At 44.3% G+C, this 23,129-nt stretch overlaps 1 protein-coding gene across 4 annotated transcripts; it reads left to right on the forward strand.

Annotated features, from left to right (window-relative positions):
• Positions 1-1,077: 1,077 nt before the first annotated feature.
• Positions 1,078-21,325, forward strand: LOC128334411 (dipeptidase 2-like). Of its 4 annotated transcripts, none has more exons than XM_053271228.1 (11): positions 1,080-1,235; positions 4,451-4,735; positions 7,011-7,137; positions 9,970-10,099; positions 10,991-11,138; positions 12,134-12,203; positions 13,548-13,724; positions 16,185-16,272; positions 18,988-19,063; positions 19,279-19,414; positions 20,669-21,325. In XM_053271228.1, the coding sequence occupies exons 2-11, from the start codon at positions 4,542-4,544 to the stop codon at positions 20,852-20,854; spliced, it is 1,332 nt and encodes a 443-aa protein (XP_053127203.1). In that variant the 5' UTR covers positions 1,080-1,235; positions 4,451-4,541; the 3' UTR covers positions 20,855-21,325. The 4 variants fall into 4 exon arrangements, with proteins under 4 accessions (XP_053127206.1, XP_053127207.1, XP_053127203.1 ...); XM_053271230.1 differs by lacking the exon at positions 1,080-1,235 and adding an exon at positions 2,159-2,247; XM_053271231.1 differs by lacking the exon at positions 19,279-19,414 and having other exon boundaries at positions 1,078-1,235; positions 20,669-20,830.
• The last annotated feature ends 1,804 nt before the right edge of the window (positions 21,326-23,129 follow it).

Here is a 23,129-nt window from a genome sequence, read left to right on the forward strand (position 1 = left end):
GAATGAATGAATGAATATATAAATAAAGTTGGAGTTTCCCCCCATGGCTTCAGAATTGGCAGAAATTTTATTCCTCTAGCTGTGATTCCTGCCCCCAGAACAAAAACATCCTTGTCTCTTCCTACTGTAACCTGACATGAAAACATCTCTCCCTATTAATTCAGCAAAAACCTTCCAGCCAAATAGAAGTGAATGCCCACATATTTCCACATTGCAAACTTCTTTTTTAGGCCAGTTCAACTGTCAGGGTTTCCTCAAATTGACATGTAGGCCACTTTCGGATGTAACGTGGAACTACAAGTCCAATGGACCTGCAGTTCCATTTTCCCCCTCCATCCAGCTCTTCTGTCCACATTCATACAAAATGGAGAGCAATCTAACTGCAGTCATGCTGACTGCAGAGAGGAGGGGGAACTGGCTGCTGTGGCTTCCTTCTTTAATGGACAGGCCCGGCAGCCAATGGCAGCCGGCACAAGGGAGGACCTTCCTCCCTCAACTCTGGTTGCATGAGGGAGAAACTGTGGTGTTAGCATTCAGATGTAATGTGGCACCGCACAACTGGAGTTAAAGGCGGCAAAACGCCACTCTGAACCAAAGGTTCAGATTGACGTTTGGGGAGGGGAACTGCGGGCCTGTTTTCCCATTTAACTCTGGTTTCCCGCATCCGGATGTATGGCTACCGAATCCAGAGGTGAAGGGACGTCCCGTTTCATGTCACATGCAAGTGTGGCCTTAGTATAGTCACCAGACTATAATTCCTGGACTATAATTGCCAGGGATCCATGGTGGAAGAGGGAATAAGTCCATAAATCGATGCAATTGTTACTGCCATTTTTTTGAAAGGAGAAAAAGAACTGGATGTTTGCCCAGAGAATCTAAGGCACGTTATTACTTCTCCCACCCTGTGTGAACTGAAAGGTGAAGGAAATTGATACCAAAAAGACTCAACCACTCCCTCTTAATCGTCGGCCACTCATTGGAGATAATGTCATGTGCTGTCCCAGTAGAAGTGCCTTTAAACATTACTTGCAGTCTGACAGTGTAGATGAAGCTTCTTGAGCAACATAAAATTAGATTCTCTCCCCCAAGATTATGGGTTTCCGCATGGGAAGGAAGCTGATTTTATAGGCAATATTCAGAGATCCAAGTCCCATGGGTAGGACAGATGTGGACAACTGATAAGTCGTCAGATGTAGTGAGACTGCAGATCAACACTTCTGTGAAACTACGCAATGGTAAGTTAAGAAACTCCTTAATGGTAAGCAAAGTTCAAGAGGGGGCTCAGTTAGCTGTTTGGGTGGGTGAAAGCTCTCCCTTGCTAAAGACCTTCAAGCAGAGGTTGGATGGCCGTCTCTTGAGGATGCAATAGCTCTGGATTTCCTTCACTGAGCAAACTGGTGGACTCAAACCCCCTCCAGTTCTGCCAAAACAACAGATTCTCCGGTGTTATGATTCTACAGGGAAACAGCGACTACTCTTGGGTCACGAGAGCCTACTGCAATGATCTAAGTGTTCTGTTTCATATGATGCCATTAGCTGATCCCCATTAGCTGGAACAAACGGCATAATATTTATTTAGATGCCAAACTACCTTCACCGAAGGCTATCAATTGCCATCAGAGGGAGAAGAAATAAATGAAACCATGGACTAGAAAAGGATGTTCACATGGAAGCAAATCTTAGTCTATGCCCCTGCCTAAATACTGCAAGCTTAATTAATTGCAGAGAGATGGGCGAAGGCATGACATGTCAGTGGGAGGAGTAAGTTGCCGACCAAAAGAATGGTTTCATGCCTGATTGGAAACAGGTTGCTGAAGGTTTCCAGCTGTTAACACTGCATGTGGGTGGAACGTGATGAAATGGCAGTCCCAGAACCTTTGAGTAAATTGCTGGCTGTGGTTTGTCTTGCAAGTGTGTCCTTTTTACATGGGCCACATTCATACATAACACAGAACTGCAGGTCCAATGGATCCTCAGTTCTGCTCCACCACCGTACTCCCCTCCTAATTCGGACAAAACAGAGAGCTTCCTCTCTGCAAACAGGAGGAGGAACTGGCTGTGTGGGCTCCCCTCTTGACTGAAAGACAGACCTGGAGCAAGGGAGGAGCCCAATAGCAGCCACAGCAAGGGTGGAGCTTCCTCGCTCAACTTTGGTTGCCCAAAAGCAAGACCGTGGTGCTGCATTTGGATGTAACGCTGACACCGCAGAACTGGAGGTACAGCCGTGAAGCTCACTACAAACTGGAGGTACAAATTGGAGTCTGGGGAGGGAAACCGCCGGTCCATTTTCTGTCCATACTGTGGTTGCACACATTCAGACAAACACAAATTTTAAACAAGGTTTCTTTCAGTTCCAGTTTCGTGTTACGTGTGATTGCTGCCATGGTGTCAACCACAAGTGTCCCAGTTGCCATGCCTCCAGTGGTAGCCCTTTTCTCAAAGTCTCTAGAACAGGGTTTCTCAAGCTTGGGCCTCCAGATGTTGATGGACTACAACTCTCATCATCCCCAGCCATGTCCATTGTGGCTAGGGATGATGGAAGTTGTAGTCCATCAACATCTGGGGGCCCAAGGTTAAGAAACCCTGCTCTAGAAATTAAATCCAAGCAAGGGATCAGATATGCTGTGTGTGTGTGTGTGTGTGTGTGTGTGTGTGTGTGTGTGTGTGTGTACGCACACACACACATAAGCCCCATATGCACCAATGGTGCACAGCAGGGAGTGATCATCAGGGGATTTGGTGCGGGGTGTTATCAGTGTGCTGATGACACCCAGATCTACTTCTCCATGTCAACATTGTCAGGTGATGGCATAACCTCCCTAAATGCTTACATGGAAGCAGTAATAGGCTGGATGAGGGAGAATAAAGTGTGACTGAATCCAGATAAGACAGAGGTACTTATTGTGTGGGGTCAGAACTCCAGAGATGATTTTGATCTGCCTGTTCTAGATGGGGTCACATTTCCCCAAAAGGAACAGGTAAGCAGTCTGGGAGTACTTCTGAATCCACACCTCTCCCCTGGTATCTCAGGTTGAGGCGGTGGCCAGAGGGGCTTTCTATCAGCTTCAGATAATACACCAGCTGCCTCCATTTCTTGAGATGAACTACCTCAAAACAGTGGTAGATATGCTGGTAACCTCCAGACTTGACTTCTGCAATGCAGTCTATGTGGGGGCTGCCTTGGTACATAGTCCAGAAACTCCAGTTGGTACAGAATGCGGTGGCCAGCTTGGTCTCTGGGTCATCTCGGAGAGACCACATTATTCCTTTGCTGATAGAACTACACTGGCTGCCAATAGGTTTCCGGGCAAAATACAAAGTGCTAGTTATAACCTATAAAGCCCTAAACAACTTAGGCCCTGGGTATTTAAGAGAATGTCTTCTTCATTATCACCACCCATTGAGGTCATCTGGGGAGGTCCGTCTCCAGTTGTTGCCTGCTCGGCTGGTGGTCACACAGGGACAGGCCTTCTCACTTGCTGCCCCAAGATTGTGGAATGCACTCCCTACTGAAATACGATCCTCCCCATCTCTGGCAATGTTTAAAAAGCATTTGAAAACCCACCTCTTCACCCAAGCTTTTTCAGCTTTTTAAATTAGTAGGTTTCAATCTGTTTTTTATTTTAAATTGTCTAAATTGTGTTAAAGTTTTGGTGAGGTTGTTTTTGGTTATGTTTTTAACTTGTTTTTATGTCATTGTTAACCGCTCAGACAAAAGTTTGGGGCGGTGTGCAAATTTGATAGATAGATAGATAGATAGATAGATAGATAGGAAGTAAGAGAACAGTTTGACATTTGTAGGATTTCAACTTCAAACATTATGGATTTTATTGAATAAGTACCATAGAAGGTAAATTTGAATCATAGCATATCTGAATCTGAAAGAGATCTGCTTCTCCTGGGAATGATGTTGCTTTTGAATTATTGGTCTGATTATTGAGTATTAAAAATCTGTTCAGAACAATAACAGATAAAATCTGATGATTTTATTTAGCATTTCTTCTAAAAATAAAAATGAAAAATGAAATAATTTTTCACCAAGTTTATTCTGGTGTAAAAGGTAACATTCAGCTGATTTTAGTGGCAGGATTGTTCTTGCAAAATTTGGTATCTGTAAGGAAGTATGACCTTATTGTGCACAAACCAACCAACAAATAAACAAGTTCTTCAAAATATATACAGTAATCGATTTACGAACACAAGTCCTCATTTGACCTCCAAGGGAAGTGAACAATGCCATGTGTAGATATGATTCTGAACTTCCTAAAATGGGATGTTGATGTGTTTTCTATGTGGCAGAGAGTTCCCGGCATTTCCATGAAATGTGACCCGTTTGGATTAAAATGCCATGAGTCATTTTTACTTAAGAGCCAACACACAAGATACTGTTTACAAGAGACTATGGAATGACAAGGTTCTTTTCTACCACTTTCTCTCTTTTCCTTTTCAGTGGCAAACCAGTAAAAAACGTGTGATGGTCATCATTCATGTTTGAAACAATTGCCTATGGAACTTCTGGAAACTTGAAATACTGGTGAGGTATGTGCTCCTTATTCAGGAAGCCATGTTATGAATGTCTCCATTTGATGAACATGTCTGTGGACCTTAAGAGAAACTTGCTGATGATGCTTCTGTGGCTGTTGCTGCTATTTTCTGACATCTTGGGATCTGGAGCTGATGCATCCTTGAGTGAGAAGACGCTTGACCTAATGAAGCAAGCCCGTTTAATTGATGGGTATGTGGAATTTCTTGTTTATGAATTTATGGCAAAAGCATTATGGTCTGGTCTCTGTCACCTTCTTTCATATCCTTGTACAGATTCGATTTATTGACTGACATTCAGAATAGGGATTGCAGCATCAGAACAACTTAAAAGAACTAACCTCACTGGTGCGATGGGGAGGCAGCAATTTTTTGACACCCTTCCCTTCCCCGAGAAGCCTTCGGTGCTATCAAAAAACATATCCCTGAGATCTCTTCACCCACAGACACCACTTTCCTGCTAGAAATCTACATGCACTGAGGTTGCTATATGCATCACACAACACAGAGGAAGGCAACTTTGGATCTCCAGTTGTTGTTGAACTGTTGTGGCTGGGGATGATGGGAGTTGTAGTTTAACAACAGCTGGAGAGTCAAGACGGGCCACACCTGAGAAGGCTGCGGTGCACCTTTGAAGCTGCTGGTGGAGGAAATTTTTATTGAGAACACTGAAAGAAGAGGATTGACTCTATCCGCACAGCGTAGTCTTGAGTCAGTTCAGGGTCCCACACTGCTGCACAGATTCTACAATGCACCTTAAGTAACATTTAATTCAGCCAAGGCAGATTCCACTGCCCAGCTTTTTAGACTTGGAAAATAATAATTCTCCAATTCAAATTGATTTGATTATTCATCACCTAGATGGGCAAGAATATTTCAGAGAATTGTTCTCCAAATTCCCAAACTCTGTCCTCTTGAATTTTTTCACACAAGAATAACTTGAATTTGCATATCTCTCCATAGATGACTCCTTTGGGGCATTTTAACAAAGAATACTATGTATTAGATATGTGTGTTAGATATGGAGAAGCAGATAGAGCTTAGTTGCAGAGAGAGCTTAGTGGCATGCCTAGAGGTGTTATCTTGGGAAACTAAGATGTCAATAATAAATCAGCTAGATATCTTAGTATAACTATTCCCAAGTATCGCAAAGCTCTAACACTAGCTCGTCTCAATGCACTTCAAACAGCCATACTAGAAGGGAGGTACAATAAAAGACCTTATGCCGAGAGATTTTGCCCTAAACAACAGCATATGTACTGCCATATTTGTAATTTTTATAGGGACATTCGAGATTACGATTTGTTACCCCTCATAAAAGAATTTCCAGGCCATCCCGATAATTTTTCTCTTAATTTGCTTTTAGCTGATACATCTGATGAAATTTCTCAAAATGTTGCCACGTTTTGTTCAATAGCTGGGAAAGTCTGCCAGAAGCTGGTATCAGTTTAATGTATAGTTTTAATGGTGGTGTTACTATTAGTTAAACCCTTAACTGAGTTATGGATTTAGTGATCTTTTTCTTTTGTTTTTCTTTATTGGGATTCTGTGTAATTCTGATCAGATGATTAAAATAAGCAATTCATTCAGAGCTCCAGAATACTTAAAGGGCATGCTTTTGTGGGGGCCGTGGTGGGTGGGGGCTTGTTTGTTTGTTTGGGGCTTGATTGCCCCAATCAACACAGACTTCTTTTTTTAAGATGCATAAGTGGGTAATGGAGTCTTATTTAATGATTAAAATAAAATTGTGGGAAGAACAGAGAAGAAAAGTCTGGACTTCCTGAGTCCAGAGACTCAGGACTTTGTTAATCCCAGATTGTTTCGACTTCCAAGTACCTATTATGCCTGTTTTTAGCAAAACAAAAGGGGTGGGTCCTTTAGGAGATTCTGCTTTGGTGCTGTGAAGACAGAGCGCAACCTGATCTCTCAGCTAGTTTGAAGCATCCTGCTTGCAACTTTTCTCTAGGAAGCAAATTGTCTTGGACTAATTATACATTAAACAAACGCCAGCTTTCTGTCTGTTGTGAAAGGACTTTTACAATTCCAGTACAACATCTGCGAGTGAGTTAGTGCACTCCAAACACACATTCTTGTTCTGATTCCATTATTTGATTTCCATATGAACACATCTTGTGGTTTTCTTATCGTGAAATATCTAAACCATGTATCCAAAAAGCTCAGCATAACGCAAAATACAGCTCAAACCTATGCAAAATAATGAGGTACAAGTCCCAGTTTTTCCAAAGCAAAATGAGTTTCCAAAACAAAATGAGTTTAGCAGAGGTAGTTATCTCAATTTCTGATGAATGTGCACCAGTCTATACAGAAAACTTGCCATGGCCCCTCTCTCTCCTCCTGACTCCCTCAGGGAAGCAGCATAGCAGGGCATATGTGCCTTTAGAAGGGACCAGAGATTACATTGTCCTTTGCTTTGCCACCATTATAATGTCTTTTGCTTTGCCATTCAGACACAATGATCTGCCATTAAAGCTGAGATGGTTATACCAAAGCAAGCTGAGTCAAATTAACTTGAGGACGCTCAACACAACTGCCACAAACATCCAGAAGCTTCAGGCTGGTCATGTGGGTGCTCAGGTACGTGGTGGCATTATATGTACTTGTAGGAATATTCAAAAAACCCACCCTCTATGTAATATCATATAAAACGTGTTCTATCTTGAATGTAAAGACCTAGTATTTATTTTCACGATGTATCCAATAGCCTGAATAAAACCAATAATCTGAACTTGCATCAACTCCAATCCAAAGTCTACATAAAATTGTTAATTGTTTAATTGTTAATTGATTTTAATGGTGTTTTGATGTAAACTGCCCTGAGCCTTTTGGAAAGGTGGTATAAATTTTTTAATAATAAATAAATAATAAATAAATAAAATCACAGTACTACATTCAATGAAATGTGACTACATGAACCAATCATTCTTCCATTATTACCAAAGAGTTCGTGTAGAGAGAAGCCGCTGCTGTTGTGTATAACTGACTTTACCAAAAGTTATTACTCTTGTTATCTTGTACTTATTATTGGAATTCATCTGAAGATTGCAGATTTCTGTGTGGCCTGTTAATCTCTGCCAAACGCGTTTCCACCTTTTTGGTCTTCCTCAGTGGCATTTATAACAAGGTTCACGCAGATTCTTCCTCCAAAGTATCAACGACAGTATCAAAATGAAGAGTAACCTTATATTGTAAACCTTCTTATCTTGCCTTCTTCGAACAGTGGTATCATAGAAGATCAAGGAGTTCTGCAAGGGCATAGCAACATTAGCCTGTGGCTAGATCTTTTGGCAGCTGCCAGCACCATTCACCCACTGCTGACCTCTGCAGCCACCTGCCCACGACTCACCTCAACTACCCTTTCATTGCCATAAGGACATCAGCATCCCAGCACAAGCCCATCCCAGCAAGAACAGGCTGTTGGGCTATTTTGTCCAACGTATCTCTGCTCTGGGCTAAGCTGGGGTCTCTGCCAAGGGAGCGATCCAGGAGCATCAGTTACCTTGGACAGCTCTGTGATGAAATATCTGGATAGGATATCCAGGGTTATCCTGTACTAAGTTAAATCTCATACTAAGTGTACCTGGAAGAGACAAGCCCTGCAGCTGTGTCTGGGAAAACCCTTGTTGCTGCTAGAGCCGTTGAATTTCTGAGAGTGACCACAGGAGGAGTTCATACTGTAAAGACACAAAGGCCTCATCCACACGTAACGTGGAATCAAGGGTCCAATGGAACTGTAGGTCTGCTTCCCCGACCCCCGCACACTTAACTGTCTGTGTTCGGATGAAATGGACAGGAGCCGGACTGCAGTCAGGGAGACTGCGGAGAGGAGGGAGAACTGGCTGTGCGGGCTTCCTTCTGGCATGAAGGATGGCCCCCACTCTGGTTTCCCATTATGTGTGAATGTGGCCATTGTTGGTATGTCTGGGATACAGCCTGGGAGAAAGATGGGTTAAGGAGAACCAGGGAAGGCTCTATAAAACACAGTTGTAATTCTAGAATATGAGCTCTGGGAAGAAAGTGAGTGTAAAACCAGACTCGTAGGAGTTTTATACCAGAAGTAACTGAAAGTATTCTGTACTGATCAAGTACACTGTTCTGTAACCAAGCAAGAGAACTACCCTATGTAATAAGAAGAGAAACAAGCAAACCCCAGCAATGGGGGTTTGCTCTATCAGTAGGGGAAATGGAGGTCACCAAGGGGCTGAGTCATAGTTTCTTTTCGCCCTGAACAGTCTCCCTCAACCATCCATGTCACAGGGTCTCTTCACCCCAGCTGCAATTCTGTGGTTCCTGCATGCAGCGAAAAAACTAGATGTGTGGCTATGCCACACTCTTTTTAATTATGCACAATTGCGGAGATGTGTCAGCAGCCAAACATCCCTGAGGCCTGAAATGATTAGCTGCAGATGCAGATGTGGTCTGACCCAGACAGGGAAATAAAGGCTCTTGACCACCAAGAGAGTGGCTTTGGCAATCGGCCTGAGAGGCATTTTGTGACTGTGATCAGTGGCTTAAATGACCTTTAGGGGGTGCATTGGCATGCATGTTTTGGATTAGATGTCTTTGGAAAATTTCTTTTTGAGATGTTGTAATGAGCCCAAGGGGTAGAGCGGGACTGCCAAGCCAGCATGCATCTTATGGTCATAATCAGTTCCAGAATAGGAAACATAGGAAGCTGCCAAATACTGAGTCAGACCACTGGTCTATCTAGCTCAGTAATGTCTTCACAGACTAGTAGTGGCTTCTCCGAGGTTGCAGGCAGGAATCTCTCTCAGCCCTATCTTGGAGATGCTGCCAGGGAGGGAACTTGAAACCTTCTGCTCTTCCCGGAGCGGCTTCATCTCCTGAGGGGAATATCTTGCAGTGCTCACACAAGTAGTCTCTCATCCAAAGGCAAACCAGGGCAGACCCTGCTTAGCTATGGGGACAAGTCATGCTTGCGACCACAAGACCAGCTAAACAAACCACTAAATGCCAAACTGCATATTAGGTTAAGCGACAAAATAGTAGCAGCTAACTGTTCTCCCTGTCTCTACTCTATGACCCCTGATATGACTCTGCAGGTATTTCCTGTGAGAGTCAGAATCCCTTCCTTTCCTCTTAGAGAGCAGATGGAAACAGCTCCCTCTCTCCCTCCCTATTCATTGTGTAGCTCTTTAGATTAGGATTAGGTCTTTCCTATCCAAGGTTTACTTCACCAATAAATCTACTTCGTATTTTATTCTACAAGCATCTCCATGTGTCTTCTCTAAGTTGCTGCAACAACTAAACTCTGCGTCCTACTCTGTAACTGGAGTGGGTAGCTTCTTTAGTGCTCTGCTAATTAACTAGGGGATAAAAATTACAACCCCCAATATATTTACATTTGAAATGTGATTTTTACAAATACATGTTATCCATCTCTTTCAGTTTTGGTCTGTGTATGTTCTCTGCCATGCACAGAATAAAGATGCCGTACGCTTGACGCTGGAACAGATTGACCTTGTCAGGCGGATGTGTGAAACCTATGAGGAATTTGAACTGGTGACATCTGCACAAGGTAACCTATCCTCCATCTTAATAAAGCAGTGAGGAGGAGGGGGAGGAGGAGGAGGAGGAGGAGGAGGAATATTTATATACCACTTTTCAACAAAATAGAGTTCTCGGAGCAATTTTCGCTGAATGAGAAAATGGTTCTGTGTCCCTCAAAAGCTCACAACTGGAAGCACAAGAAAAAGAACTGCTGGAGGACCATTATGCTGGGCTGAATCAGGACAATTGTTCTCCCTCTGCTAAATATAAGAGAACCACCACTTGAAATGGTGCCTCTTTGCCCAGTTAGCAGGGGTGATTGATTCCCTGTCCCAAAGGAGCTCATCTCAGAAAAAAACTCCAGAGAGACCCCAGCAACAGCCACTGGAGGGATGCAATGTCGAGTTGAATGGGAACAATTGTTCCCCCCTTAATAAATATAAAAGAGTAATCACTATTAATGCAGACTTAACTGCTTAACTGATCTTTATCTATGTGCTTAACTACTGTATCATAACCCTGTAGGTTATGTAGGGGTTTTTTGTTTTTTGTTTTGGTTGAGAAACTGTGCTGGTCTGTGGCTGTAACAAAGGAATTGAATTAAATTGACTTATTGCCCAGTTAGCAGGAGTTAGCCGTATGAGAGAAACAGAAGGTACTTTTTTTTTAAAAAAATGTGCAACCTGAATGTGGCAGAAAGAAAGAGATCCTTACCAGCAAAGTCAGTGCATGGTATAGTTCTGTCTGTCTAAATACTCTTCAGTCTGATCTGTTAAGGGGTTCTATATTAGGGTCTCCTTTGAACTTTAAAGTTGCCTTGCTGCCTAAAATCCAGGAAACTCTCTAAATTAATCCAGCCATGTTGTGCTGTCTTAAGGTGCCTTTTGTACGTCAGACCTGTCCTTCTGTTTCACTCCAGGCATTATTGATACGGACAGTACAAAGATCGCATGTTTAATCGGCCTTGAAGGGGGTCACTCCATCGACAGCAGTCTTGCAACCCTGAGGATGTATTACGCCCTGGGAGTCCGGTACATGTCGTTGACGCACAACTGCAACACTCCCTGGTAACTAGCAAGCAAGCGTTGCTTCTTTTTCCTTTCAAAAGGGAGGCATTCTGGGATTGAAACATGGAGGAAATTCTTGGGGGTAATGGCATGTACCAATTTGGGGCGGGAGCTCATGGACAAAGGATTTGCTACCTTCATCATCAGACTGGTTTCCTTGGTATAGAAACACATCACAACATTTTAACCAATGCTAGTTAATCCCCAAATACTTCCTCTTCCAAGGGGTTAGCTTCAAGTCTTTCTTTACCCCTTGGAAGAGGAAGTATTGGGGGATTAACTAGCACTGGTTAAAATGTTGTGATGTCTTTCTATGCCAAAGAACCCAGTCTGGTGATGAAAGTAGATTCATTCACAAAATGTAGGGCATGTGGCCAAGTCTTGAGATTCTGAAGAATCCATTTCTGTACATCTGGGTGCTGCATTCTCTTTGGGAACAATCTAGTTTCCTCTCTGCTCATCCATCCAAAGTGAAGGGATGGATGTTGCTTGACAGTAGTTGTTAGTTTGGAGGCTCTCTCTGAGCAGTTCATTGCGGGCCCACCCATGCCCCACTGGCCACCCCCTAACGGTGAGTGATGTAGTAGCAAATTCAGAAGTGCATGCACTCTCCATTACAGATCACATAGCCACACCCACCATGACAGCTACACCGATCCCAACGGACTCGAGTTTGCAAGCTGCAGTCATTGCACTGTGTACTGTATTTTAGTACTGGATTTGATCCTTGTGGAATTGCAGTAGATCCACAGTCCTGATCTGGGTGGTTTTTGTGAATAATACAAATAGAAATGTGTCATTTCTGCTTCTATGAAGTGACATATCTTCTGGGAGGATATTACATGTGATGTTTTTGTAACATTTAGAGTTTGGACAGTTTCCATGTTGGACTTATTATGTTTAAACCTCACTCTTGAGTCATTCTCCCGATTTATTTATTTATTTATTTATTTATTTATTTATTTATTTATTGGGGCTTTTTTCCCCCCCTACAGGGCAGGTACATGGTCAAAACAAGTACATCGTTTGTATCCCAGCACAAAGGGCTTGAGCACTTTTGGCAAAGTAAGAGAAGCTTTGGGGTGAAAATTAGTACATGTTTTTATGCACCTCTAAAGGAAGTCTGGTCTTGTGGGTGGAGTAGTAGATATTTGTTTGTTTGTTTGTTTATTCAATGTCCAAAATGGCTCAGGAATACATGCATTTCCTCAATCATTTTTGGGGGGTTCTGGACCACTTCTTTCACAATATAGGAACATCGGAAGCTGCCTTCTACCAAGTCAGACCCTTGGTCCATCTAGCTGAGTATTGTCTACACAGACTGGCAGCTGACTTCTCCAAAGACTGGCTTCTCCAAAGTTGTAGGCAGGAGTTTCAGGCAGGAGTTTCGAGATGCCGGCAGGATGGGGACTTGGAATCTTCTGCATGTACGCATGCAGGCGCTCTTCACAGAGTGCCTCATCCCCAAGGGGAATATCTTACAGTGCTCACACTGTTCTCTTTACAGTATTGGGTTATAGGTCTCACAGCTCTTTTAAGACCAAATGATGTGAAATGACTGCCACATGATCTGCATACAAAAGTAATTCCCGCAATTTTAGGTGGATGAAAATCTGAGTTATCTAAACTTTTGGCCATCGAGTGAATATAAAAATTAAATAAAGAAGGTACCAAGATACATCCCAGTTTAATCCCTTCGTAGGTGGTAATCATTTTCAAGAGTAACCCTTGTAACTCTTAGGGAAGTGTTTGCATACAACTTCTGGATAAGGAAGAGTAAACATCTGTTGATTGATGACTTCCTAAGTTTCCCCCCAAAGATCTCGAAATTGAATCAAAAAGCAAATTTAAAATCAAGAAAGGCCACATATAAAGCAGAGCTATATTTGCAAATCTATTTATCTATTAAATGATGTAAAACTGGGATATGATCCACTTTGCATGCACAAGGTCCAATCCTTAGCAGCATCACCAGTTAGGAATGGGAAAGACTCCTGCCTGTAACCAGTGATCCCTCTAACAGGGATTCCCAGATGTTGCTGACTACAACTCCCAGAATCCCCAAGCAAAAGCCATTGCAGCTGGGGATTCTGGGAGTTGTAGTCAGCAACATCTGGGAATCCCTGTTAACAGCTTGGGGATTCTGGGAGTTGTAGTCAGCAACATCTGGGAATCCCTGTTAACAGCTTGGGGATTCTGGGAGTTGTAGTCAACAACATCTGGGAATCCCTGTTAGAGGGACCACTGCCTGTAAGTTTGGAGAAGCCGCTGCCAGTCAATGTATTGTAGATAATCCTGAGCTAGGTGGACCAAGGGCTTGACTCAGTAGAAGGTAGCTTCTTATGTCCCTACATGAACTATGACCTAGAGTGGCATATCTACTTATACTATATGTCCTTGTTGTGCTAGGCAGTGGTGGAGGAAATGAATCGCCTGGGAATGATGATAGACTTATCTCACACCTCTGAGGCAACTGCAAGAGCTGTTCTCAGCATCTCCAGAGCACCCGTCATTTTCAGCCATTCCTCAGCCTTCTCTGTTTGCAACCATTCAAGGAATGTTCCAGATGATATTCTGCTCCGTCTGGTGGGTGAAAGCTTCTCTCTCTGGGCTCCCCCTCAAAATTGAGATAATACAGGTCGCCTTCCCAATGGACCACTACTACTGACTAGTGGTGCATTGTGGGAGGAAGACCGGTCTTGTGGAAGCAAGCATAAAGTGTCTGCTTTGCTAAGCAGGGTCTGCCTTGATTTGCATTTGGATGGGAGGCGGCATGCAAGCACGGTAAGGGATTATCCTTAGGGGATGGGGCCGTAGCTCAGTGGGAAAGCAACTGGCTCCAGTTCACTCCCTGACATCTCCAGTTAGGGTTGAGTGAGACTCCTGCCTGCAGCCTTGGAGAAGCTGCTGCCAGTCTGTGTAGACAATACTGAGCTAGATGGACCAAGGGTCTGACTCAGTATATGGCAGCTTCCTAGGCTCCTGTGATTCTAGCTTCTAAGTTTGCCAACCTTCCAGGCGTGGGAATCCTAGATGTTTTAATGACTTGATATTGTAAAAAATACTGGGTTGGGTGGGGGGGACAGATCTCCAGGAATCGTTTCTGCCAGGGCTGGCAACCCCAGCTCCTGTCCTGAACTTATACTTCTGCCATTAAAAAAATCACCCAAGGACAGTCTAGATTCAGTCTAAACAGAAGCGGGAAGATTCCCTTAGGGCACAATCTATGCACCAGGGGTTCTCAGACTTGGGTCTTCATATGTTGTTGGATTACATCTCCCATCATCCCCACCCACAGTGACTTAGGGATGATGGGCGTTGTAGTCTAAGAACATCTAGGGTCCCAAGTTTGAGAAGCCCTGCAATGCACACTATCTGGGAGTAAGTCCCATTGAATGCAGTAATAATTGCTTCTGAGTAGGCATGCATAGAATTGTCGTCTTAGCATTTGGGGTCAATACGTTGCTCATCAGTCCTCTTGCCAGAAGAGGATTCCAGAGGGTTTCGAGTGTACAAACTGCCATCACCATCCCTGCACTGAAGGCTGCTTTGCACAGCAGTCCAGGCATGGAGGGAGAGAGAGAGGAGCAATTTTTACATCTCTCCCCTCACTCCTAAAGTAAAATAAAAATAAAATAAATAAAGCCCTTTTTAGTTGCAACCAGGGTGGCCCATCCACTAGGCAGACTTTGGTGTTTGCTCAGTGCACCAATCCTTTGGGGGGGGGGGGGGCGGGGGATAGGACTGACGGACACATAAATTGTGCCAGAATATAGCACCAGTGTTTCCTCTAACACCCCCGCTAACTTGGCAAAGAGGCACCTTTTAACATGGTGATTCTCTTTATTTAGCAGGAGGAGAGTAACTGGCCCTGTCCACCCCCAGCACAGGACCTCCAGTGACTCTTGCTGGTGTGTATCTTATGTTTCTTTTTAGATTGTGAGCCCTTTGGGGGCAGGAGTCCATCTTATTTATTGATTATTTCTCTGTGTAAACTGCCCTGAGCCATTTTTGGAAGGGCGGTATAGAAATCAAATCAACAACAACAACAACAACAGGGATTCCCAGATGTTATTGACTACAACTCCCAGAATCCCCAGCTGCAAGGTCTTTTGCTTGGGGATTCTGGGAGTTGTAGTCAACATCTGGGTTTCCCTGTTAGAGGGAACACCGTATAGCACTGCTAATTATTCTTCCTCTCCCTCTTGTATTGTACCCCTGAAATTCTGCACAGTGGTGAAAGAAGTCCTTATATTGTGCCCAGCACATTCTGCACCCCAAAACCCAGTCTTCTTTGCTCATTGCACCTCTGCCCCCAATAAAAACCTAGCCCCATAAGCTGCAATCCCTCTCTTGAAGACGGATGGCTTGCCTCCGCATTCATCTATAGAAAGAAATAGTCTCTTTTTGGATTTCCGAATTGCAAATTGATCTCCCCATTTCTGAAGTGTTGAAGAGAGGAGAGCTGGTCTTGTGGTAGCAAGCATGACTTGTCCCATTAGCTATGCAGGCAGGGTCCGCCCTGGTTGTATTTGAATGAGAGACTAGAAGTGTGAGCACTGGAAGATATTCCCCTCAGAGGATGGAGCCACTCTGGGAAGAGCAGAGAAAGTTACCAGTTCCTTCCCTGACAGCATCTCCAGGATAGGCTGAAAGAGATTCCTGCCTGCATCCTTGGAGAAGCTGCTGCCAGTCTAGGTAGACAATACTGTGCTAGATAGACCAATGGTCTGACTCCGTATACGGCAGCTTCCTATGCTCCTGAGTGTTAAAGTTTTGCTCCAGTTGTAGACTGGGGAACTCTCTCCCACTGTATCCTCAAACTAGCATAGACTAGTCATTCACTGGTCATCCATGCAGGCTGGTCATTCGGCCTCATAAATGAGCAGCCTGCTTGGCTCAAGGGAAGGCCAGGACTCTGCACTTCTCGGCTGGGGAGGGGGACGCTAAAACCATACTCCGCCTAGGGGGTGCCAGAAACCCTGAGCTGCAGGAATCTGTAGGTGTGGAGCCTGAAAACTCTCATTCCCCCCTCCTTTATTTTAGAAAGAGAACCGTGGGATCGTGATGGTGACATTCCCAGTTGAGTTTTTAGCCTGTGGTACCCAAGCGGTGAACATTTCAACTGTAGCAGGTTTGCAGCTTCTATACTATTGTTCAAATCTCTCTAGGACTGCGAATGAATGAATGAATGAATGAATGAATGAATGAATAAAATCCATCCCAAGGAGGCCATTCCTTACTTTTGTTTGTTTGGTGCAGTTTCTCACAATCAGTGTGTCCCGGTCAGGGCATCTGGGTGGATAACTCGCCCCGATCTGAGTCGAGATCTTATTCTTGACATTATTTCAATACTGTGCATTCCATCTGTTTTTGTTTTGCTGATGCAAGGGTGGCTCTCCAGTGGTTGTTGAACTACAACTCCCATCATCCCCAGTCACAATTTATTCTGTCTGGGGATGGTGGGAGTTGTAGTTCAACAACAGCTGGACAGCCAGGGTTGCCTACCCCAGGTCTAAAGCCTAATGAAAATAAGACCGAATCTTTCTCATAAAAACGAAACACACGGTCACCAGGAAGCCTGACCAGTGGCCATGTCAGCATCAGGGGAGGATCAGTGGGTGGCGAGGGGGGGGGGAATGTGTGGTCCCACTCCCCATTCCGGCTGTGTGCCTTGAACATGTGTGTGTGTGGCGGGGGGAATTGGGTGAGGCCTAAAGAGATCTTTCATTAGACTGCCTGCTTCAGTGACAAATTCAGCTGTAGCTGGTGTCTCTGTTTTTCTCCAGCCTCTCCTGATAATCCCTTTCACTGGGGCCAAGCAACCGTGCAAAGCTGTGCTGGTGACTCATGAGAGCAGCCAAAGATCATTAATTAAACCAGTCCCAGAGAGGAAATGACCTAAAATCTCATCGAATTGTTTCATTCATTTAATTAATCACAGCATTGTTGCTGCTAACCACAGAAATGGTCTGGTGCGCAGTTCTGAAGGTGCACAGTTCTTATGTCAGTTCTTATAAGAACTGGTGCACAGTTCTTATGTCAAATATGTCATAAGAGGATGCAGAGCTTGGATGCAATAGTTTAAAAAACGAAACGAAACACCATGGCTGTCTTTGTAGTGTCGCTTGACAACAGAGCATCTTTGGTTATTATTCAATGTTATTTAAATATTAATAAATAAAACCTTGGATTCTGGTCTCATAGGAAATGTCATTTAAAAAATTTTCTTTAACTCATTATATATCTTCCTGCTGGGAATAACACAAGGAGAGTTTTCCACAAGAAATTTAACATTCTTTATGTATGCAACCACGGTGGCCAGAATAGTATATGTGCAGAAATGGAAGGATAATTAATTGCCCTCAAAAGAAGATTGGTTGATAAGAATTTTGGAATATGCTGAGATGGCAAAACTTACAGTACTGATAAGCAATCAAAACTTGGGAATGTTTTAAAGAAGATTGGAAACCATTCTTATTATACCTAAAGAACTATTTTTCTAATATTGATTTTTCAACAGGGTTTGAAATTTAGTAATATTAGCAGGTTGAGTAGAGTAAAATTGAGTTTGTAAGGTATAGGATATATGTTTTGAATTACTATAGCAATGGTTGAATTGTATAGTTAGTGATTCGCGCAGATTGGTGAGTGGGAAGTCAACATTTGTTTAATTGGATGTAATGAGATTGTTAAGATATTGTATAAAAATCAATAAAAAATTTAAAAGCAAAAATAAATAAAACCTTGAAGGGCCGTACTCCAGTCCAGCAACTCTCTTATCATCCAATGCTGCTGAACCAACCACCTTGCATGATTAGAACAATTTTCATATTCTGTCGTTAAGAGCTGGGCTGCTTGCTTCCTTTCCTTAATTCTTTTTAGCACTAACCCACATGTTCAAAAGAATCAAATGGTACAGTCTCTGCACTCTTCAGAATACAGAGGGAGAATTGGCCGTGATAAATCCCGCCTTCATGCCAAAAACTCCCTCCTCTAGAAAATTAGCCTCTAGAAGAAGGGCTGTAGCTGCGTCATCTTTTTGGCATGCTAGGTTTCTATATGCAGTGAATTCTTTTCTTTTTAAACTATGGGAGCATTCCAGCATGCGATACAGTTCCAAGAGGGCTGTACCACCTGATTCTTCTGAACATGTAGCTTGACTCTTCAACCAAATCTTTTTCAAAGGACAGGTCTCCTTAGAGTCAAACTAAAAAACCACCTATCCTGCAACTGTGTGTGTGTGTATATGTATATGTATATGTGTGTGTATATATATATATATCTACACACACACACACACACACACACACACACACACACACACACACGATTTTTCAAATGGAAATAGCCACGTGAGGCCTCAATCCACATTGGGACCATGGTTTGGGGAGGGTGACGGCTTTAACCTTTTGCCTCCCCATGGTCCTGATTTGGGCTGGGGGCACAGGTTCAATATGCCCCAGAGGAAAAAGGGCTCCTGTTGATGCTAATCAAAGAGTTATTCTCCCCCCCCCCATGTCAAATAGGAGCTTGTTTGGAGGAGAATCCTGATTGGGACTATGGGGATCAAAGGAGGAAAGGCCCCCTCTTCCCAAACCATGCCCCTGATCTGGAACGAGGTTCCATGCACAGCTATTTATGTTTGAAAACTCAAATTCAGCATGCAGAATGAGGTCTTCAAAAGGCAATGGATTGCATAGAATGGGGAGGTTCAAATCGCATTTGAACGTATACACTATAAGATGCATTACATATATGCTAGTCTTTCTAAGTGGTAACCCTTTTCCCAGCCATATATTAATGTATTTCCATTTTACTTTTAAATTTTTTTTAAAAAAATTCCTAGATCACTTTGACCACATCAGGAAAATTGCAGGTTCAGAATCAATAGGAATTGGTGGCGACTATGAAGGAGCAGTCAGGTTAGTAAACATTTATTCATTGCATGGTGTGTTTGCCACTCATGGCAGATCTACACACTAAATCTGTTCTGGGTCCACCCTGCAGCACACAAGGATGTTACTGTCATCCAAAAAAGTGAACCCCTGCAATAAGCATTCCTATTTCATCCCTTCTCGGGCAATTCTTTCCTAAGGGAGATACAATTCATGCCATTCTGAGATTTGTTTGCTCTCAGATTTCCCAAGGGACTGGAGGATGTTTCCAAATACCCAGCCTTGATTGAGGAGTTGATGAGAAGAGACTGGCGCAAGGAAGAACTGCGAGGCGTTTTGAGAGACAATTTCCTTCGTGTTTTCAAGGAAGTAGAAAAAGTAAAGTCACTACTGTCACTGCCACCACCAGATAAGCTGCAATGCACTATTCTTTTACACCAGAACATGCTCAGGGAAAGCTGGAAACTCTTTTTATTTTTAGAAGATATTCTGAATTAGATGCTTCCCACTGATTTGCAGAGATACACCACATTTTGCATGCTCAACATTTGGAGGCCCCCACCCCCAGGCCAGCATTTGGAGGGCCCCCAGACCTGCAGGGGACTGGACCTCTGCCTGGAAGTCCAGTCCAAAGAGCACCACTGCACACACGTGCAGCATGCTAAAGGTCTCAGGATCAGTCCCTGACATCTGCACAGGTAGCAGGGAATGATGGCTTGGGGTTGATGGCTTGAAGAAGCCACTGCCAGTGGAAAGGAGAGCTGGTCTTGTGGTAGCAAGCATGAATTGACCCCTTTGCTAAGCAGGGTCCACCCTGGTTTGCATTTGGAGACTACATGTGTGAGCACTGTAAGATATTCCCCTTAGGGGATGGGGCCGCTCTGAAAAGAACATCTGCATGCAGAAGGTTCTAAGTTCCCTCCCTTGTGCTGGCCTGTGATCATAATAAAGGAATTGATTGAAGTTCCCTCCCTAGCATCCCCAAGACAGGGCTGGGATAGACTCCTGTCTGCAATCTTAGAGAAGCTGCTGCCAGTCTGTGTAGACAATACTGAGCTAGGTGGACCAAGGGCCTGACTCGGTAGAAGGCAGTTTCCTATGTTCCAATCTGTTGGCGGGGCTTTGTGGGGCTGCTGCCAATCAGAGAAGACAATACTGCCTCAATCGATGGGCATGGATTGACTAGCACATAGATTAGGACATAGATTAGCACAGGGGTTCCGAACTCCAGATATTTCTGGACTACAGCTCCCATCATCCCCAGCCTCAATGGCCTTCAGGCTGAAGGGTCCCAGAAAATGGCCTAAGGGCACACAATACAGCCACTTTGCTGAAGCTAAGAAGATCCGGGTGTGGTCAATGCTTGGATGGGAGACCCATGTATGCCCCTTTGGGGATGGAGCCATAACTCAGTGGTAGAGGATCTGCTTTGCAGGCAGAAGATCTCTGGTTCAATCCCTGGCAAAATCTCCAGGTAGGGCTGGGAAAGACCTGCCTGCAACCTTGGAGAGCTGCTGCCAGTCAGTGTAGGCAATACTAAGCTAGATGGATCAATGGTCTGACTCAGTATGTGGCAGCTTCCTCTGTTCCTAATCTGTCTTTCTGATTAGCACTGGATCTGGATTCTCCTAGGTGCAGCATGAGAGCATATCCATGAAGGCGAGTGAGGTGGAAGTTGCTCCTGAAATAGTAAATCATCCTTGTCGCTTAGACCTGAACATCACTTCTCTGAAGACAGCCAATTCGTATGGATTGCCTTTCTGGGGACAATCAAGCAGTCTAATGTTCACTATCTTGTTGTATGTAACTCTAGCCTGAGTTCATCTCAGGAAACAGAATAATGCATCTACCTGCCTGTGACAAGACGGGGAATGCTCGATGCTTCACAGGGATCTACCCTCAGTAGAGAGATTGTGTCTCATCACATTGCCTCTTCAGAAATAGATTCAGTGTGATGTGCAATGCAACTGGATTCTGCTGTGTGTGGAAATTGTCGGGCCTTCCTATTTTCCATGGATAAAGGGGACAGTGTGTTCAGACATCAAGGATTGAATTTTTGAATCTACTGTTTTGCATCCCACCATCTTCCCACTTGACATTGAGAAAGGGTGCATTCACACCTGCATATGTAGCACTTACTTTAATATCGCTTGATTAGTGTACGCGAGATGGTAATCAAGTGTGAGAAAGCGACCCATTAAGAGCACCGTGTTTGAAGGAATATGATTTGATATGGAAATGCTCTCTGTGGTCTTGGACCGTAATAAAGATGATTGCTTGATTGCTTGATAGATAGATAGATATCTGTGGTGGTTTATTCATTGCCATGTTCTTGGAGGATGCACAGGAAACAAACATCGTGTCAGCTCTGTTTCAAAAAGCCCAATGCATGCTGACTTTCTGAAATATCTTATTTCCCCTCGTACATCCAAGAACAACAACATTAGGGCCAGTGGCTGGCAGGGTGCGCAGCATAATGGACATGCTGAGGGCCACGTCGAGGCTGCTACTGCAAACTCAGAAGGCAGCCCCAATGCTGTTGAGAACTGGTGCACCTCTGTAATGCGGCACTTCATGTCAGTCAGTGGTTTTATTGTTCAGGCAAAGATTGTGCTTTCAGGGGGACAACCAGGGTCATTGCTGTGGGGAATTCTCTCTGGTAAGAGATACCCTTTTATTACAGCAGAGTGCGCTGAGGCACAACACAGCAGAGTCTGCCTAGGCATGCGTGTCTGCTGAGAGTAGAATAACTTGGAGCCAGTTCATCGTTTCAAGTCAATATGAGGAGTCTTTATTGGAGAACTCCATTCTAGATAGGAAAGTGGAGCAATAAGATCTCTAATCTAGCTAGCTGGATGCAGAGGGATGGTTTCTGCATCTCTGCACACATGGTGCAGGGAGAGAGGAGCATGTGTGTTGCAAGGGGGAAGCAAAATGGGGAAGAAGTAGAAGGCAGGCAGGCAGGAAGTCCCTGAGAGTAGCAATCTACATCTCAAAGGGATAGTGTCAGAGCAGTAGAGAAGGAATGACCAATGTCTTGACCCCTCTAGCCCTCTGACTCACTAATCTGTCCCCCTGTGTCATTGAGACATGAGACAGCGCAAAGTCCTTCACTTCCAACAATTGCTACGCCACAAAGGATGCAGGGCTAGGCCCAGAATGCTGCGGCACCACAGGTGCAGTGACACTTTTTTTTTTAAACTTTCCAGGGTGACCTCCTTCACTTGCCCACTGCTGCTTGCCATCACTTGCCTGGCATCACTTGCCGGCTGCCACTTGCCATCACTTGCTCACCGCTGCTTGCTGCTGCCTACCACTGCCACCGCCTCCATGGCAGCAGCAGAACTGAACTGTGCACTGCTGCCCGGCATACAAAAAGCCAGCCAGATGTGGCGCATATGTACTTGCTTCTACTTCCCGGTTAGCTTTTCACACACTGGTGGCAGCCCTGAGTAGCTCCTTTGTCGCTGTCCTTGCAGCAGCGGCAGAGGAGGAGGGAGGCAAGGTGAGAGGCAAAGCAGAAGAGGTCCAGGAGGTCTGGGGCACCTCCCAAATCACTGGGGGAAGACTTCCTGGACCACTCCTGGGGCGGTGAGGGGTTTATCTAGTCAATAAGGGATACTGTGACGGACTGGTAACATCACTGAGGGCAAAGGATTCCGAGTCAGGGCAATGCTTCTTGAACAAACATGCTAGCTCGGGAGTTCCCAAACTGGGGTCCCACCAATGTTGTTGAACTACAACTCCCATCATCCCCAGGCTGGGGATGATGGGAGTTGTAGTTCATCGACATCAGGAGCACACCAGGTTGGGAACCCCAGAGCTAGGCAATATCTGTCACCTTTCACAGCTATCTCCAGCCTCCTGGAAATGGGGAATGGAATACATATGGGAGTGTTTGTGAAAAGCACGTGGGGCCTCCTTCTAGCTCAGACCCAGACAGCATACAAGTTACATACCTTGAGGAGAGCCAGATTAGTGTAGTGGTTAGAGAGCTGAACCAGAAAGACCCACCCTAGTCTGGGATCTGGATGCATTCCTGGCTTTCGATGGTGTGTGAGAACAAAACAAGGTTGGAGGCCGGGAGCTTGAG

Source organism: Hemicordylus capensis, chromosome 9, assembly GCF_027244095.1.
Source record: "Hemicordylus capensis ecotype Gifberg chromosome 9, rHemCap1.1.pri, whole genome shotgun sequence".
Taxonomy (NCBI): Eukaryota; Metazoa; Chordata; class Lepidosauria; order Squamata; family Cordylidae; genus Hemicordylus; species Hemicordylus capensis.